Source organism: Siphateles boraxobius, unplaced genomic scaffold (genome assembly GCF_051911475.1).
Source record: "Siphateles boraxobius isolate OS27281-9 unplaced genomic scaffold, OSU_SipBor_1 25, whole genome shotgun sequence".
Classification (NCBI taxonomy): domain Eukaryota; kingdom Metazoa; phylum Chordata; class Actinopteri; order Cypriniformes; family Leuciscidae; genus Siphateles; species Siphateles boraxobius.
Window position 1 is genome coordinate 11,542,689 of NW_027508866.1, and position 14,017 is coordinate 11,556,705.

The 14,017-nt window shown below is 38.0% G+C and overlaps 5 protein-coding genes across 5 annotated transcripts; 3 read left to right on the plus strand and 2 right to left on the minus strand.

Annotated features, from left to right (window-relative positions):
- Positions 1-145: 145 nt before the first annotated feature.
- On the plus strand, positions 146-845 carry LOC143749902 (distal membrane-arm assembly complex protein 1-like). The gene is made up of 2 exons (XM_077242586.1): positions 146-559; positions 631-845. Exons 1-2 carry the CDS (start codon positions 361-363, stop codon positions 693-695), a joined length of 264 nt encoding a protein of 87 aa, XP_077098701.1. The 5' UTR covers positions 146-360; the 3' UTR covers positions 696-845.
- On the minus strand, positions 829-2,870 carry faub (FAU ubiquitin like and ribosomal protein S30 fusion b). The gene is made up of 5 exons (XM_077242585.1): positions 2,755-2,870; positions 2,561-2,645; positions 2,317-2,461; positions 2,029-2,084; positions 829-1,171 (listed from the first exon to the last, which is right to left on the minus strand). The coding sequence occupies exons 2-5, from the start codon at positions 2,633-2,635 to the stop codon at positions 1,046-1,048; spliced, it is 402 nt and encodes a 133-aa protein (XP_077098700.1). The 5' UTR covers positions 2,636-2,645; positions 2,755-2,870; the 3' UTR covers positions 829-1,045.
- Positions 2,871-3,050: 180 nt separating this feature from the next.
- mrpl49 (mitochondrial ribosomal protein L49) lies at positions 3,051-4,248 on the plus strand. Its single transcript, XM_077241993.1, has 4 exons — positions 3,051-3,186; positions 3,355-3,502; positions 3,668-3,792; positions 3,872-4,248. The coding sequence occupies exons 1-4, from the start codon at positions 3,085-3,087 to the stop codon at positions 4,016-4,018; spliced, it is 522 nt and encodes a 173-aa protein (XP_077098108.1). The 5' UTR covers positions 3,051-3,084; the 3' UTR covers positions 4,019-4,248.
- An 841-nt stretch (positions 4,249-5,089) lies between these two features.
- Positions 5,090-7,566, plus strand: znhit2 (zinc finger, HIT-type containing 2). Its single transcript, XM_077242590.1, has 2 exons — positions 5,090-5,253; positions 5,338-7,566. Exon 2 carries the CDS (start codon positions 5,386-5,388, stop codon positions 6,979-6,981), a length of 1,596 nt encoding a protein of 531 aa, XP_077098705.1. The 5' UTR covers positions 5,090-5,253; positions 5,338-5,385; the 3' UTR covers positions 6,982-7,566.
- Positions 7,141-13,906, minus strand: tm7sf2 (transmembrane 7 superfamily member 2). Its single transcript, XM_077242591.1, has 11 exons — positions 13,780-13,906; positions 13,495-13,561; positions 13,164-13,360; positions 13,012-13,066; positions 12,366-12,560; positions 12,118-12,221; positions 9,163-9,282; positions 8,871-9,039; positions 8,716-8,796; positions 8,437-8,559; positions 7,141-7,526 (listed from the first exon to the last, which is right to left on the minus strand). Exons 2-11 carry the CDS (start codon positions 13,553-13,555, stop codon positions 7,366-7,368), a joined length of 1,266 nt encoding a protein of 421 aa, XP_077098706.1. The 5' UTR covers positions 13,556-13,561; positions 13,780-13,906; the 3' UTR covers positions 7,141-7,365.
- Positions 13,907-14,017: the final 111 nt, after the last annotated feature.

The following is a 14,017-nucleotide window of genomic DNA, read 5'->3' on the forward strand; positions in this document are numbered from 1 at the left end:
TTTAGTGTGTTAAGAATATTTGGCCGTGCCCTTTATATTGTACATCTCAATCGTGAAAAAGTTAAATGAATAGTGCTTTTATTGCGCGCTGTAGTCGAATGGTAATCGTGTCTGCGCAATATCTACACAGCAATGACTTGCACGAGTGCATAACAGCGCTAAAACTAAATGCTTCCGGGTTTTAAGGTCATTTTAATACTCGATATTTTTCACAATGCGTCCAATTTCTTGATAGCGCTGGTGGATAGTTCTCTGTATCAAGATTGATAATGTTACCAACTTATTTGGAAAGTAGATCGGGTTATTGTTTATAAACAGCAGAGATCAGTACTAAAGGAGCTTTGACACTTTCTCCTGAACATGTCAAGTCCAACGCCACTACCGGAGAAGTCGAGTCCGGTGACAAAACCGCTCTCTGAGAAATGCTGGAGCTGTCGAATCCTCTCGGGCGGTGGGCTGCTGGCTTCAGGCGGATATGTGTTCATGCAAGCGCAGAAATTCAGACATTTAGGTGGACCCACATCTATGGGCACAGTAGCTCAGATCATATTTGCAGCAGGTGAGATCATTAGTGCACTCTCTATTATGAGTTATGAAATAAGATCTGACTTTGAGACATTTTCTCTCCAGGTTTGGCTTCTTGGGGCATCGTGGTGATCGCTGATCCAGTGGGAAAGAACACAAGAAAACTATAGCATTGCACTTGCTGCTCCTATATTGACATGGACTTTTAGAATGAATCACCATAGCCACATTGCATGATGCTGTGAAGTTAAAATTATGTTCCAATGTATATTCAAACCGTGCAAATGAAATGAATCAATCATATTGCATTAAATGTTTTTTATTTGGAACTTACAAACCATCTTTCTTTTACTATACTTATACAAAACATCATTATAGCATATCAAGAGCACAAATTAGTTTTATGAATCAGCTGGTTTTTACATTTACAATTTTCTTATAAAAAAAATCTATTACTGATAAGGTAAAGTAAACTGCCCCAGGAATGCAGTGAACACTGATAGTCGTTTTGAAGAGGAAATTATGAGTTGGCATTTGGTCCTTTCTTTTTGCCAAATGTTGGGACAACATTGACAAAGCGCCGGTTGTACTGAATTCTTCTCTTTGCCCTGCCGGTCTTTTTCTTTTTCTTTTCCTGCTTGTCCACCTGAAAAAGGATCAATATCAGTGCAATAAGTCAAATGAAGTAAATACTCACAATTAGGATTCTCACAATATTATGCAATATGAATATTGTTGAAAATTGCGGTCTCTCAATTTGCATACTTTTCATCCTAATAAATTCTCAAAATTAGAATAAGTGTGTCCAAAATCATAGTATGTTGAAATTAAGCTTGCGGGGTAAGGTTTTAAGTGAATGAAATGATTGGAGAAATCCTTCATCAAATCTGCAACAACATTGTGAACTTTTAAAAAGATATGCTGGGCATTGAACTTTTAAATGTTTCTCCACATGAAAGACCCTCGACTCGCATTTCAACATGCTACTTCTTTTCCTACTGTACTGAGGAGAAGACTTGTTGAGTAGAGCAAATTAAATGAACTGAAATGTGAAGTATGTGTATATGAAGACGTTAAAGGGATAGTTCACCCAAAAATGAAAATTCTGTCATCATTTACTCCCCTCCAAGTTGTTGATAGATTGTTGTTCCACAGTAGGAAAAATAAATACTATGTCAATGGGGTCCATCAGCTGTTTGGTTACTGACAATGACAATTTTTAAAATATCTTTTTTTGTGTGTTCAGCAGTAGAAAGAAATAACTTTCATTTTTGGGTGAACTATCTCTTTAACTGTGACAATATGACTGACAGGACAGTTAACTGTGACAGGATTCACATTTGCGGTCCATTGAAGACATCATTATGATGGTAGTATGGTAGTATGTCATGAAAGTTGTCTACTCATCTGCTACACACAAAATTCAGTACTTTTTCCTTCACAGAAAGAGTACATTCTTAAAGGGAATAGTATAAGTAGGGATGCAAATACATGTAGACTTACCTTGGGAGTTTGTCCTCTGACCTTTCCTGCTCTAGCCAGGGAACCGTGGACTTTGCCTTTGGGTGGGGAGAGGTTATATTTATGAAAACATGCGAACCAAGATAATGCCTCATAAATAGGTAAATACCAATTACTCATCATAAAGGAATATTTATAATTTATTTGATCCATTTTCAGCACAAATGAAGTTTAAAATAATGGAATTCATCAGACCTTCCATCTACAACATTACCATGGTAAAATGGTAACAGGTAGAGGGTAATAAAGCCATAGGGGTTTGATCCTTACCTCCTAACAGCCTCGAAGAGACCTCAAGAGTGTTGAACTCCTCAATACCAGTCTGACAAACCAGTGTCTCATCCTGAAGGGGAATCCCGCAGTGTGAAATGATCTGATCATCACAGGCCAGACCCTCCAAAGCTTCAATCTGAGCCTGAGAAAACAAGTACAGTTCGTGAAATTCAATTTCCGATTCTTATTCAAGTTTATCTAAATAAACTATATATAAAATGCGTACTGTAAGACAAAGTACCTTGATATGGGCAACAGTCTCTGACCCATTCAGATGAACAGAGTGCAAAGTCTGGGCACGAACAAACAACTGCATGGTGTCAAGTCTTCATACAACAGATAATTAAAATGTCATTAGCTTGACAGAATTGTTACAAACGGCACAATATAATCACCACTATTACTTAAATATTTAAATTAAAGACAAGTACTAACATGAATCGATATAGATGACTACGAGCGCCAAACACAACAACAACAGACAGTCAGAAGTTTTAACGCGATTCTAGAAAATGCTATGCGCATGCGCATTTTTTCAAAGTCACTTAAAAGTCCCATGGACAGCATTTTAAGCACAATTTTATTATAATGTTGCGTTTTAATTTCTTGGTACAGAGAAGTGAAAATAACATGTTATAAATATAGATTTTAGTCAAGGTCTTGAAAATAAATATGTTGCATTTTTTTCTGTTGTCAATAAAGCTTTTCATTCAGACACATGACGTAGGATGTTGCTGTCCTTCCCTTTCCTCTCAGAGAAGAGAAATGTCCGCCTCCGTTAGAAACATGTCTTTGACAGTCTGCCGAGTTGCTTACAGAGTCTTTAATCCAGCCGCGCGTTCATTTAATTCTGGATCTTGCTTAAGAGTAAGTATTACAATCAGTTTTACCTTATAATTTATCCTTGTAGTTTAATAATCGGGTGCATTGAATGTCACAATATGTAAATTTGCATAGGGATGATTTGTTCTTGAAATGTTGCGATTGGTTTTGTGCAATAACAAGCAATAATTTTGGCTTAATATTTGATTTTAGACACAAAACAGCCCTGCTGAAGGTTCAGTGGGCATCATTGAATCCACAGAAGAGTTCAGGTTTGTGGAGAGACTTATTCCTCCTTCACGCATCCCAACTCCTCCTAAACGTGATGGTCCTGCACCGTCAGGATGGATCCCTCCACCAGGTAGACTCACTCTTATTGTTACCCTAGATGGGAAAATCCATATGATTATAAGAGTCTCTTAGCTATAAGGGGTAGATGTTTTACATCATATTGCATTTTAATGAGTTGTTGGGAAAGTATTTTGTGATATTTTCATTGGAGTTTTTATTTTTTTTATTTACTCAGATACTCCACCTTCACTGCCCTACATGATCCGTCGCTCCAGAATGCACAATGTTCCTGTTTACTCTGACATCAAGCATGGGAATCAGCACAGCACTCTGCTCAGAAAGGTTGAGGGAGACATATGGGTGAGTGCAATGAACAGAAGTGTTTAGAAGCACGATGTGTAATAATATATTTTATTAATACTACATCTATCATTTCCAGGCCCTGAACAAGGATGTTAAAGAATTCCTGATGGGGCTTACGGGCAAAGAGCCTCCAACACAGGTCAATGAAGTAACCGGGACCATTAGAATTAAAGGGCAGTTTGATAAAGAGCTAAAGAACTGGCTTCTGAAGAAGGGATTTTAAATGCTGATGGGGTGAACAGTTACTGGAGTCTCAAAAGCCACAGCTAATGAACTGAACTGCAATACAGAACAGGCTGAATGATAAGTTTGTCAGTTTGTTAACATTTTTCATGTTATCCCTGATGTTTAGGATTAAAACAAATAAATGTAAGGTATTCTCTCAAAATCCGATTTGTAATACTTGTGTCTGGAATATATTTCTAATAAAACATGCATATTATGGAATAGCAATGTACAATAACAATTCCATTTATTTTGGTCCTTATAGACAATGTTTCATGATAATTTACAAAATATACATGAAAAAGGTGTAGGCTTAAGCCTATGCTTATTATGCCAACCCTTTTAACATAATTATCTAGTAAGTGTCACTTTTCTCACTGGAGTTGATTTATACAAAATAAAAAAAAACTGTTAATAATACATTTCCCAAACTGTGCATACTTAACTAAAAAGGTACATATTTCAAACATTAATAAAATAATATAAATTCCACATACACAAATTATTTATTTCAAGTTATTTAATTGTTTACCACCTTATTTAAAAAATCTCCATATGGCTCTGGAGTTGCCACGTTCCCCTTTAATGCCTGTCACAATTATTTCATGGGTTAACCCCTTTGACAGATAAACATTTATTTTTAACATTAGTTCTTGCCCTTATTCTTTAAAACATGTAGATGCCCCTTAGTTTATACTGACTTTCTCCAATTTCAAACAGCCTCTGAATACGATTAAAACGTAAATTAATATACACTTTATACATCCTCCGTGCAGTGAAAAAAATCAACAAATTTTAAAGCATGTAATCTATTAAATAATATATTTGTTGGTTCACAGAAAAGCTGATTTACAATCCTTATTGCTCTCCTCTGTAACATATTTCGGATTTATGTTGTTTTTTTATTAACTTAAACTTTATAAGCTTTTTTATAAAATTTTGTTCAAAGATTAAACATACTAGTATGACCACTACAGCAATAAAACAATACAAAAGAGGAAGAAAAAGACAAAAATCTATCTGGCCGTCTGTCAATCTGCACAAATATTGCGCAGCCTTGTCGTTTAGAGCAAAATGAGCTATGCGTCATCATGTTGCGACGATCAACGTAGTTCTAACGTGACGCTTCAGTATGAAAGCATATTAAAAACACGCGCTGACGAAAAGATCCACTACTTTTTAAGTTGAATTGTGTGTGAGAAAGGAAAGTGCGCATACACAGATTTGGGTCAGGTAAGATAAATACCAAATAAACTTTATTAGTAGTGCTGTTTATGTGTAATTGAATTTAAATATGATTTTACGTTTTAATTGCAGATCATAACTATCATACAAATGCATTCTAACTCAGGAAATTAGCTTCTCATGGATCCCGTTGTTAGACGTAAAATCCCTGCGTGTGTTCGTTCATTACTCACTGATATTGCAGCAAAGGAGGAAGAACACTTAAGCGACTGGCCAGAAACAGACTCCGACTCAGTTACCACCAAAGATGGGATCACACTTCCCAAAAGAGGGACTTCTGAACCTCTCCTGACACCTGCGAATGGCACAACGGACGGAACTACTGAAGGAAATGTATCATTAGTCAAGCCATGTGGGCTTTGCTTATCCAAACCGTCCTGTTACACTTGCCCAAGGTGTAATGTCCTGTATTGCGGATTGGCGTGTTACAGGAGTCAGAATCACTCCTCATGCTCAGAAGAGTTTTACAGAGAGTCTGTGCTCCAGGAACTCAAATCACAAGGTGCCACAGATGAAGAGGGGAAAAGGAAAATGCATGAAATTCTGTCACGCCTCAGACAGAGTGCAGAAAGTGAGGGAGGGATGGAGAATTTATTAAGGAACTTGGGAGAAGATGAAAATAGTGTGACTGAACAAGACGCACATGCTTTGGACCTGCTTTCTAGGTTAGCAGAGATTCAATCTGGCGGGGATGAAAAAGCTCACGAGGTGCAAGAAATACTGGCGAAACTCGGAGATATTGAAAACAGGAGTGATGAAGAGGAAGCTGATTTAGCTGAAAAGTTAACCGGGCTGGATATCAACTTTCTTTCAGAGGAAGAACTCTGGTCGTTGTTGTCAGCCCAGGAAAAGGAGAAATTTGAGAGTCTGGTGAAAGAAGGTGGCATCGGTGGGCTGGTTGTCCTGTGGAGCCCCTGGTGGGAATGGCATGAGACGGATACTAAAGCACTTATAGAGGAACTTCAGTCTGAGAATCAAGAAGAAATGCACGATGTGAATGAGAAAAAAGACGAAAAAATCAAGGAAGTCAGTTGCAGTAAAGTACAATCAGACAAAGCACTAAAACGGTCAATCCCTCCAATAAGTGCCAAAATTCCCCCTCTTCACACGTTATCATCAAAGCCATCTCCTCTAGTGCAGTACAACCTGATCAATGCTCTTTACGGTTACACCTTCTCCCTGTGTCTCTACAATGGAGACTTCTCAGAGATTCTGCTAGAGTTTTGTCAGGCGGTGCTTGCCATCTCAGAGGGTCTGGGTGGCGGACGAGTCTTCAACTCTGTCCCAGAGGCGCTTGACGCCGGGATAAGGGCAGTATCTGCAGGAGGATACTTTGATTCCGAGGACCCTTTAGCTTCCCTTCGAGCTGTGGAAGCGGTGGCTCATGTTCTGACTGGAGAGAGTAGAGAGGACACTGAGGGATATGCGCTGTCCGCTCTGTCCCAGCTGCGCACCGCTTTGAGCGAGGCAAAGGCTTCTGTTCCGAAGGAAGACGAGCGGACGAGGCGTGTGTTTTTTCAAGCTGGAAAGAAGTGCCAGTTTTTTCAGGCTTGGGTGAAAGAGAATCCCAGAAGTTTGGGGAGTCTGGCAGGATGCGTGTGGACAGACTATGAGAGAAGGGAGGAGGAGAGGACATTAGAGGGAAAGAAGAAATGCTTCGAAGAGGGATGGGAAAAAAGTAGAGGTAAAGGTGCGTTGATTGAAGAAATTGAGTGAAATTGTGATTATTACTATATATTACTAATAATAAGGCAATTGTTTTTAAAAGCATTTGAGTGTAATGTAATTTAAAGAATTAAAAAGTTGTGGTTGAGTATCCTTAAATGTCATTTATGCTAGTCCACACTTGAAGATTCAAAAAGTAATGAGGACTGATGATATTAAAATGCTCTTTAATAATATAATACAACATATTAAAAAAAACAAAAAACATTTGAATGAATGGATAGACATGTTATGATGCAAAAAGACAATGTATGCAATATATTTTATCTTGGCTCAATGGATATCTGGTTCTCAGCACCGATGATGACGACAACTTTTGCATCTAAATAGTTGCACGAAACAATCTTTTGGTCGTTCAGAACACATCAGTCCGCATTAATAAATGAACGGGATTATTCTGTAGGGCACTCGTCTGCAGTAGGTGTCCCAGGCCAGTCCGTACTTGGCTCTGCATTGCTTCTCATCTCTGGCCTCTCGGTGGATAAGCAGAATGGTGAAATATATGACATAGAAGTAAGGCAGAATATGTGACATTCCTAGGGAAAAAAGTGAAATAAACTAATTATTATATTGGAAGTACGATTCGTCTTACATTTCCTTTTATTTATTTTGATGGCGAAACATGGATAGTTTAAAATACAATGGAAAACAGCTAAGAAATGTGTATTTAAAGTGATAGTTCACCAAAAAAAGAAAATTATCATAATTTACTCACGTCATTCCAAACCCATAAAACAGGTTAATCTTCGAAACACAAATGAAGATATTTTGGTAAACAACATGTTGTGCTCTATGTGTATGAGTGATGATCATTGTTTAGATGTACATAAAAGCCTAAATAAATCTATTCATCATATAGCGATCTTATTTTTCGCAAGACTTTGCTTGATTCAAATATATTTCTTTTATGATTTGATTCTAAGTTTTGGTCACCTGGACTTTCAATCGAGGGACAGAAACCTCTCAGATATCATTAGAAAGTCTTATTGGTTTAGAATGACATGATGGTGAGTAAATTATGACAATTTGTAACTGAAATGAAGGACATCAGTTATTAAAGGATAACTAAACACTAAAAAAACTTTTTTTAGTTAAAGATCTGTAAGAATGGAGCTTCATAAATGCTGTTCATTGATTCGAGTAAATTTTTTGACATTTGGGTTTAAAGTGTTTTAATTCTACAATATATGGTGTAAAAACGTCTGAGTGCTGCCCTCTTCAGGTTGAACGTTGGCTACTGCAGTTGTGGTACCTTCTGACACCTCTGACATCAGAGGGTACCAGCTCACCACGCCCTTGCCTACAGAGAGATGCGTCTCAGGTGCACGCCCCCCCCCTCCACTGGGCTCTGCCCACTTTTCCAGCATTTTTCAAATATTGCCAGTGGGTGGAGTCAGGCTCTGACCAGGGGTTTAGTTACCCTTTAATAATTTGCCCATCACTTACCGCAAGGCAGAGACCAGGCCAGAGCCATGAGAAGGTCCCCCAGGTAGTTTGGATGCCTGACAAACCCCCACCACCCTGACACCAGTAGCCGCTTTCCTGTTGCTGTGGCAATAGTTTCCAGGTCTGCAAGTGAAAAGGGTGGATGCGAAAATGTATTTATATTCATCTGGAGGTCCTACTTGTCTCTCCAGTAAGAAATTCATCCTGTTTCATGTGTTAGATACTGATAATGTGTTCACTGGATACAAACTCAAAGTATGTAGTGATGCGATTACTAACGTTCAACACTTTTATGTGTGGGGTCTCTTCTGAACTGGTTTTTCTGAGAGTTGGACTTCCGGAAAATGAAATAACCCATTCCTGTGAACGATTGAAAAGAGGAAAGTTAGAAACTCTAAAATGCTCAGATTGTTGGAAAACAGGCTGTAGATTACCATTTAGAAGAATAATCCCTGCTGCTCCAAGAGTACTGAGGGACTGTGGGTGCACAACCAGAAACATGGCCTGAAGGCCATATGTGAATGGAACCCAGGCCAGATCGCCAAACGCCAACATGAACCCAAATCCATCATGCACAATGTCCATAGTAGTAAGCACAGCCTCCTGCAGATACAAGGAAAAGTATGATTGTATGTATGTGGGACTTTGTCTACATATTTTAAACAGTTCCTTCCACCATTATAAATGCATTTCATAAGTTTTCAGACTAGACTAGTTTTGTCATACTTCATTCCACAGTGCATCTGTTACATAGAGGAGCTGGAAGCCGTTGACCAGCAGCATGGCAAGAGATGGAGAGTCCCTCAACTCTACTTCTTTCATTAACATCCCCAGGTTTATTACCACCTGAAAAACAATGGCACAAAATAAAAAGAGACATAAGTAAAAATACTTTGGTGTTCATTTTAAAGTTGCATAACCTGAAACTGCATGTATACTTTCATTCAGCAAGGATGCAATTCAGTGGATCAAAAAGTGACGTAAAGACAATTGTTATAAAATATACATATAATTCAAATAATTGCTTTTCTTTTGAATTTTCTATTAATCAAAGAACCCTGATCAAAAATGTATTACAGTTTCCACAAAAATATTAAGAAAGCAACACAATTGTGTTCAACATTGATGATAATAAGAAATATTTCTTGGGCACCAAATCAGCATATGAGAATGATTTCTGAAAGATCATGTGACACTGAAGACTGGGGTAATGGTGCTGAAAATTCAGCTTTGCCATCAGACAGAAATTACAACTTAAAATATATTAAATTAGTTAAACAGTTATCTTAAATTGTACAACCCCAAATCAGAAAAAGTTGGGACATTTTGTAAAATGCAATAAAATCAAGAATCTGTGGTTTGTTCATTCTATTTAACCTTTTATTAACTGACAAAAGTACAAAGAAACGTTTTACAATGTTTTCACTGACCAACATAATTGTATTTTGTAAATATGAACACATTTTGATTTTGATGGCTGCAACACACCCCACAAAAGTTGGGACAGAGACCAAATAAAAGTGAAAAGATTATCCAAATTAGTTTATCCAACTATTTTGAAACAGTCCACAATGAGCAGGTGAATTGGTAATAGTTGAGGGTATCATGTTTGGGTGTAAAAGTGCTTCTCAGTCTTTTTAAGCAAAGATGGGTCATGGCTCATCACTTTGTGCCAAATATCATGAGAGAATTGTCAAACAATTAAAAAATCCCATTTCTCAATGCAAGATTGCAAAGAATTTATGCCTTTCATCATCTTCCACACATAATATTGTCACAAGATTCAGGGAATCCAGAGAAATCTCAGTCTGTGTTGGGTAAGGCAGTAGACCTCTGTTGAATGTGCGTGACCTTCGAGCCCTCAGATGGCATTGCACAAGATACCATCATGCTACTCTGTTAAATACAGACACATGTGTTCAGGAGTAATTTGGAAAACCATTTTCACTGAACACAGTCTGACGCTGCATCAAGAAATGCCACTTGAATCTCTGTTACGCAAGCAGAAAGCTTCACATCAGTTCTATGTGGAGATGCCAGCGAGTTCTCTGGGCCTGAGCTCATCTCAGATGGTCTAGAAGACAGTTGAAATGTCTGCTGTGGTCAGATGAGTTCATGTTTCAGCTTGTTTTTGGGAGAAAATGGACATCGAGTTCTCAGTCCCAAAGACGAAAGGGACCAACCAGACTTTCACCAGCGACAGGTGCAAAAGCAAACATCTGTGCTAAGGCAGCAGTAATCAACGGTATGGGTAACTTGCATTATTGTGGAGGTACAATTGACATGGAGGCATATATTTGGATTGTACAGAGACATAAACTACCATCAAGATGACATCTTTCCTGGGAAGCAAGACAATGCCAGGCCTCATTCTGCACATGCTAAAACTGAGTGGTTTCTAGACACTCTGCACCATAGAAGGGATGTGCCTGATCCCTTACTGCAGTCCAAATATGTCTCTTATGGAAAATGTATGACCCATCATGAAAAGGAGAATCAGGCAACGATGACCACAGACTGTTGAGCGACTGACTTGTATCAGACAAGATTGGGCAAATGTTCCACTAGCAAAACTCCAACAATTAGTATCCTCAACTCCCAAATGATTAAAAAGTGTAATTAAAAGGAAAGGTGATGTGACAGTGGTAAACATGTCTCTGTTCCAACTTTTTTGGGTTGTGTTGCAGCCATCAAAATCAAAATTTGTTCATATTTACAAAATACAATTATGTTGGTCAGTGAAAAAAATGGGAAAACATTTCTTTGTACTTTTGTCAGTTAATAGAGAGCCTAAGTCCCTCCCCTCTGCTTCCGGCTCACGGGACCTTATTTCGGAAAACATTTGTATGGTAGTCAATGGCGAGAGACAACTTATCTTTTTATTCCGTCTGAACTGTGCCCTGAATTACACATATGATGTTTGTCAATTTAAAAGAGATAATTATGAAAGTCAAGAAAGTCACAGTTTGTCATAAAACAGAAGAGTAACATTTAGTTCTATGTGAAAATCACTCAATGAACTACATCTCTCGTCTCGCACTATGTACGTCACCAAGCTCGTGTGTGTGCAGTCTGGTACAAAACACACAGGCATGACGGCGTAACGTTACGATAATAACGTTAGACTATAGAAAAAATGACAGACGTTAGCTTCAGTAAAGTTAGCTTCATTCATTGAGAGAAAAGGTAAGATGTCACATGCGCGCCTTTTGGGTTTGTAGTCTTTGTAATTACGTATTTTCACAGTCTTATACCTCAACAGTTTTACATCAAACTGCAACTGCAAATTCTTGACTTTAAAATGTATCTTTTAAATTGACAAACATCATATGTGTAATTCAGGGCACAATTCAAACGGGATCAAAATATTTGTTGCGTCTCGCCATTGACTACCATACAATATTTTTCCAAAATAAGGTCCCATGGTGGTCCACCGGAAGGGGAGGGACTTAGGCTCTCTATAAAAGGTTAAATAGAATGAACAAATCACAGATTCTTGATTTTATTGCATTTTACAAAATGTTCCAACTTTTTCTGATTTGGGGCTGTAATAATATTTCACAATTTTACTGTATTTTCATTATAATAGTTCACCATGTTACTAATGTGCAGCATTTATGGTCAAATAAATCTAGACTTGTTGAGAATAGAGACTATTTTCAAAAAGATTAAAACTCTTACCCAGCCTATTAATCCAGGTCTTAGTTCACAGAAATATTTCAAGTCAAAGTCTCCAATGCGAGGGTTGAGCTCTCGACCCATGAAGAAGTCATACAGAGGATTTCCTACAAATGACAAAGAAACTGAACTGACAGTAGCAGCATCTGGAATATCTGAAAGGATTCTGCATCAAAGAGGTCAAGTGACTGCTTGCATAGTGAAACATTATAGATAATGTAAAAAATAAGTATCAGAACTGATTATCTCACCTGTGTTTCCTCCAAGTGATAAAGCATGTTGAGGTGCCCAGAAAGAGCGGATATACAGGTACATAGACAGCAGGTAGGACAGCCCAATGGCACATACAGCCAGAGGTAAAATGAGCTCAAACAGATAACCGAGTGGCATTCCCAGAAGAACACATACTATCAACAGGGCAGCAGTAATGCTCAAGGCATGGAAACCTAAAAAAAAAAAATACCACAGGTCACATTCATATCCACACATATACATATAAACTACATTTCAAAAGTTTGGGGTCAGCCATTTTTTTGGTTAGATGGTTTCCATATAAATATTAAGCAACATTGATGAAAATAAGAAATATGTTTTCTTCACCAAATCAGCACTAGAATAACAAATCATATTATATTCAAATAAAACTTATTTTAATTGGAAGCACAGTCCAGGCAGATATAGGGGGAAATCTGAGTTTACTGACAAATGGAATTTGAACTTTACTTTGTATATCATAGGTAGTAATAAAAAAAAAGGAAAAAAAAAAAGGACAAGGGTTCAAAGGCTTTCCGGTTTAATTCATGTCAAAGACATGAAAAGTTCAAAAACAATTACAAATGTAAAGCAGACATTATTAGCTTTATTTCTATAACATTTCAGACAGCCAGCCTATATTACCATTTATGGGATATTTCAGTCTGGATCCATCTCTGAGGACCAATCCTTCAGAAACCTGTTAACAAATAAATGAGTGCAAAAATTTGACATTCTTTCTTCAGAAAACAATCTAATGACTGACTTTAAAAGGAATGAATGATACAGTATCTCACCTTTCCAATGGGCAGCAGGTAGAGAAAACTCTGCAGGGTGATCCAACCTACAACCAGAACCACAGCCAAAGGGTCCCATAAATGTGCTGTGGGGGTTAAAGGAGGGGGCCACTGCAGGACACTGGCTTCTGGAGACCGACACACACTCAGGAGGTACAGAACAGTCAGAGGCAGGAACACAGGGATGCAGGTGGCACCTGGACAGGTGACGAGAACAAATAATCTCAAATATTGCATAGAAGCCATATGTAACGTTAACTTAATCACATAGTAGATCCATTATTATTACACATACACAAACATAAGGATATTATAACAAATAATGGCTCACCAAGAGTACCTCCAAATTCCCTTTCAGCTGAATTTAATGCTTTGTGCTTGTTCGGCTTCATTTTTGCCTGTTTGGGACGAAGATGAAAGAAGAGGAGAGCATTCAACACGGCAGACAACACATTCAGTACAAGAATTGTGCATTATTTGAATTATATTGCGTTTTTTTATACAAGTTGTGTAAAAGACGCATTCTTAATATCATAATTATTCTCAGACTTAAGCGAATCAACCAAACAAAACATTAATATATACATAAAATAAGCATAGCGTATTTTTCTCTTACCTCGGTTTTCCACGAACTTACTGTTATATTGTATGGCAGCCGCTCATTATCACAGTTAATGACTGAGAAGGTGACGTCGCGTAGTTCCGCCCAGAACACGCTGTTTGCATGTACAGTCTCTGACCAATCAGCGCGTACCGCTGCTATCAGAAGAGTGGGGAGAGACAACCAGCGGACCAATCCGAATCAGAGTAAAGCGGGAAAACCCGCCCCTAATGCTTTCTTGACCAATGGGGAG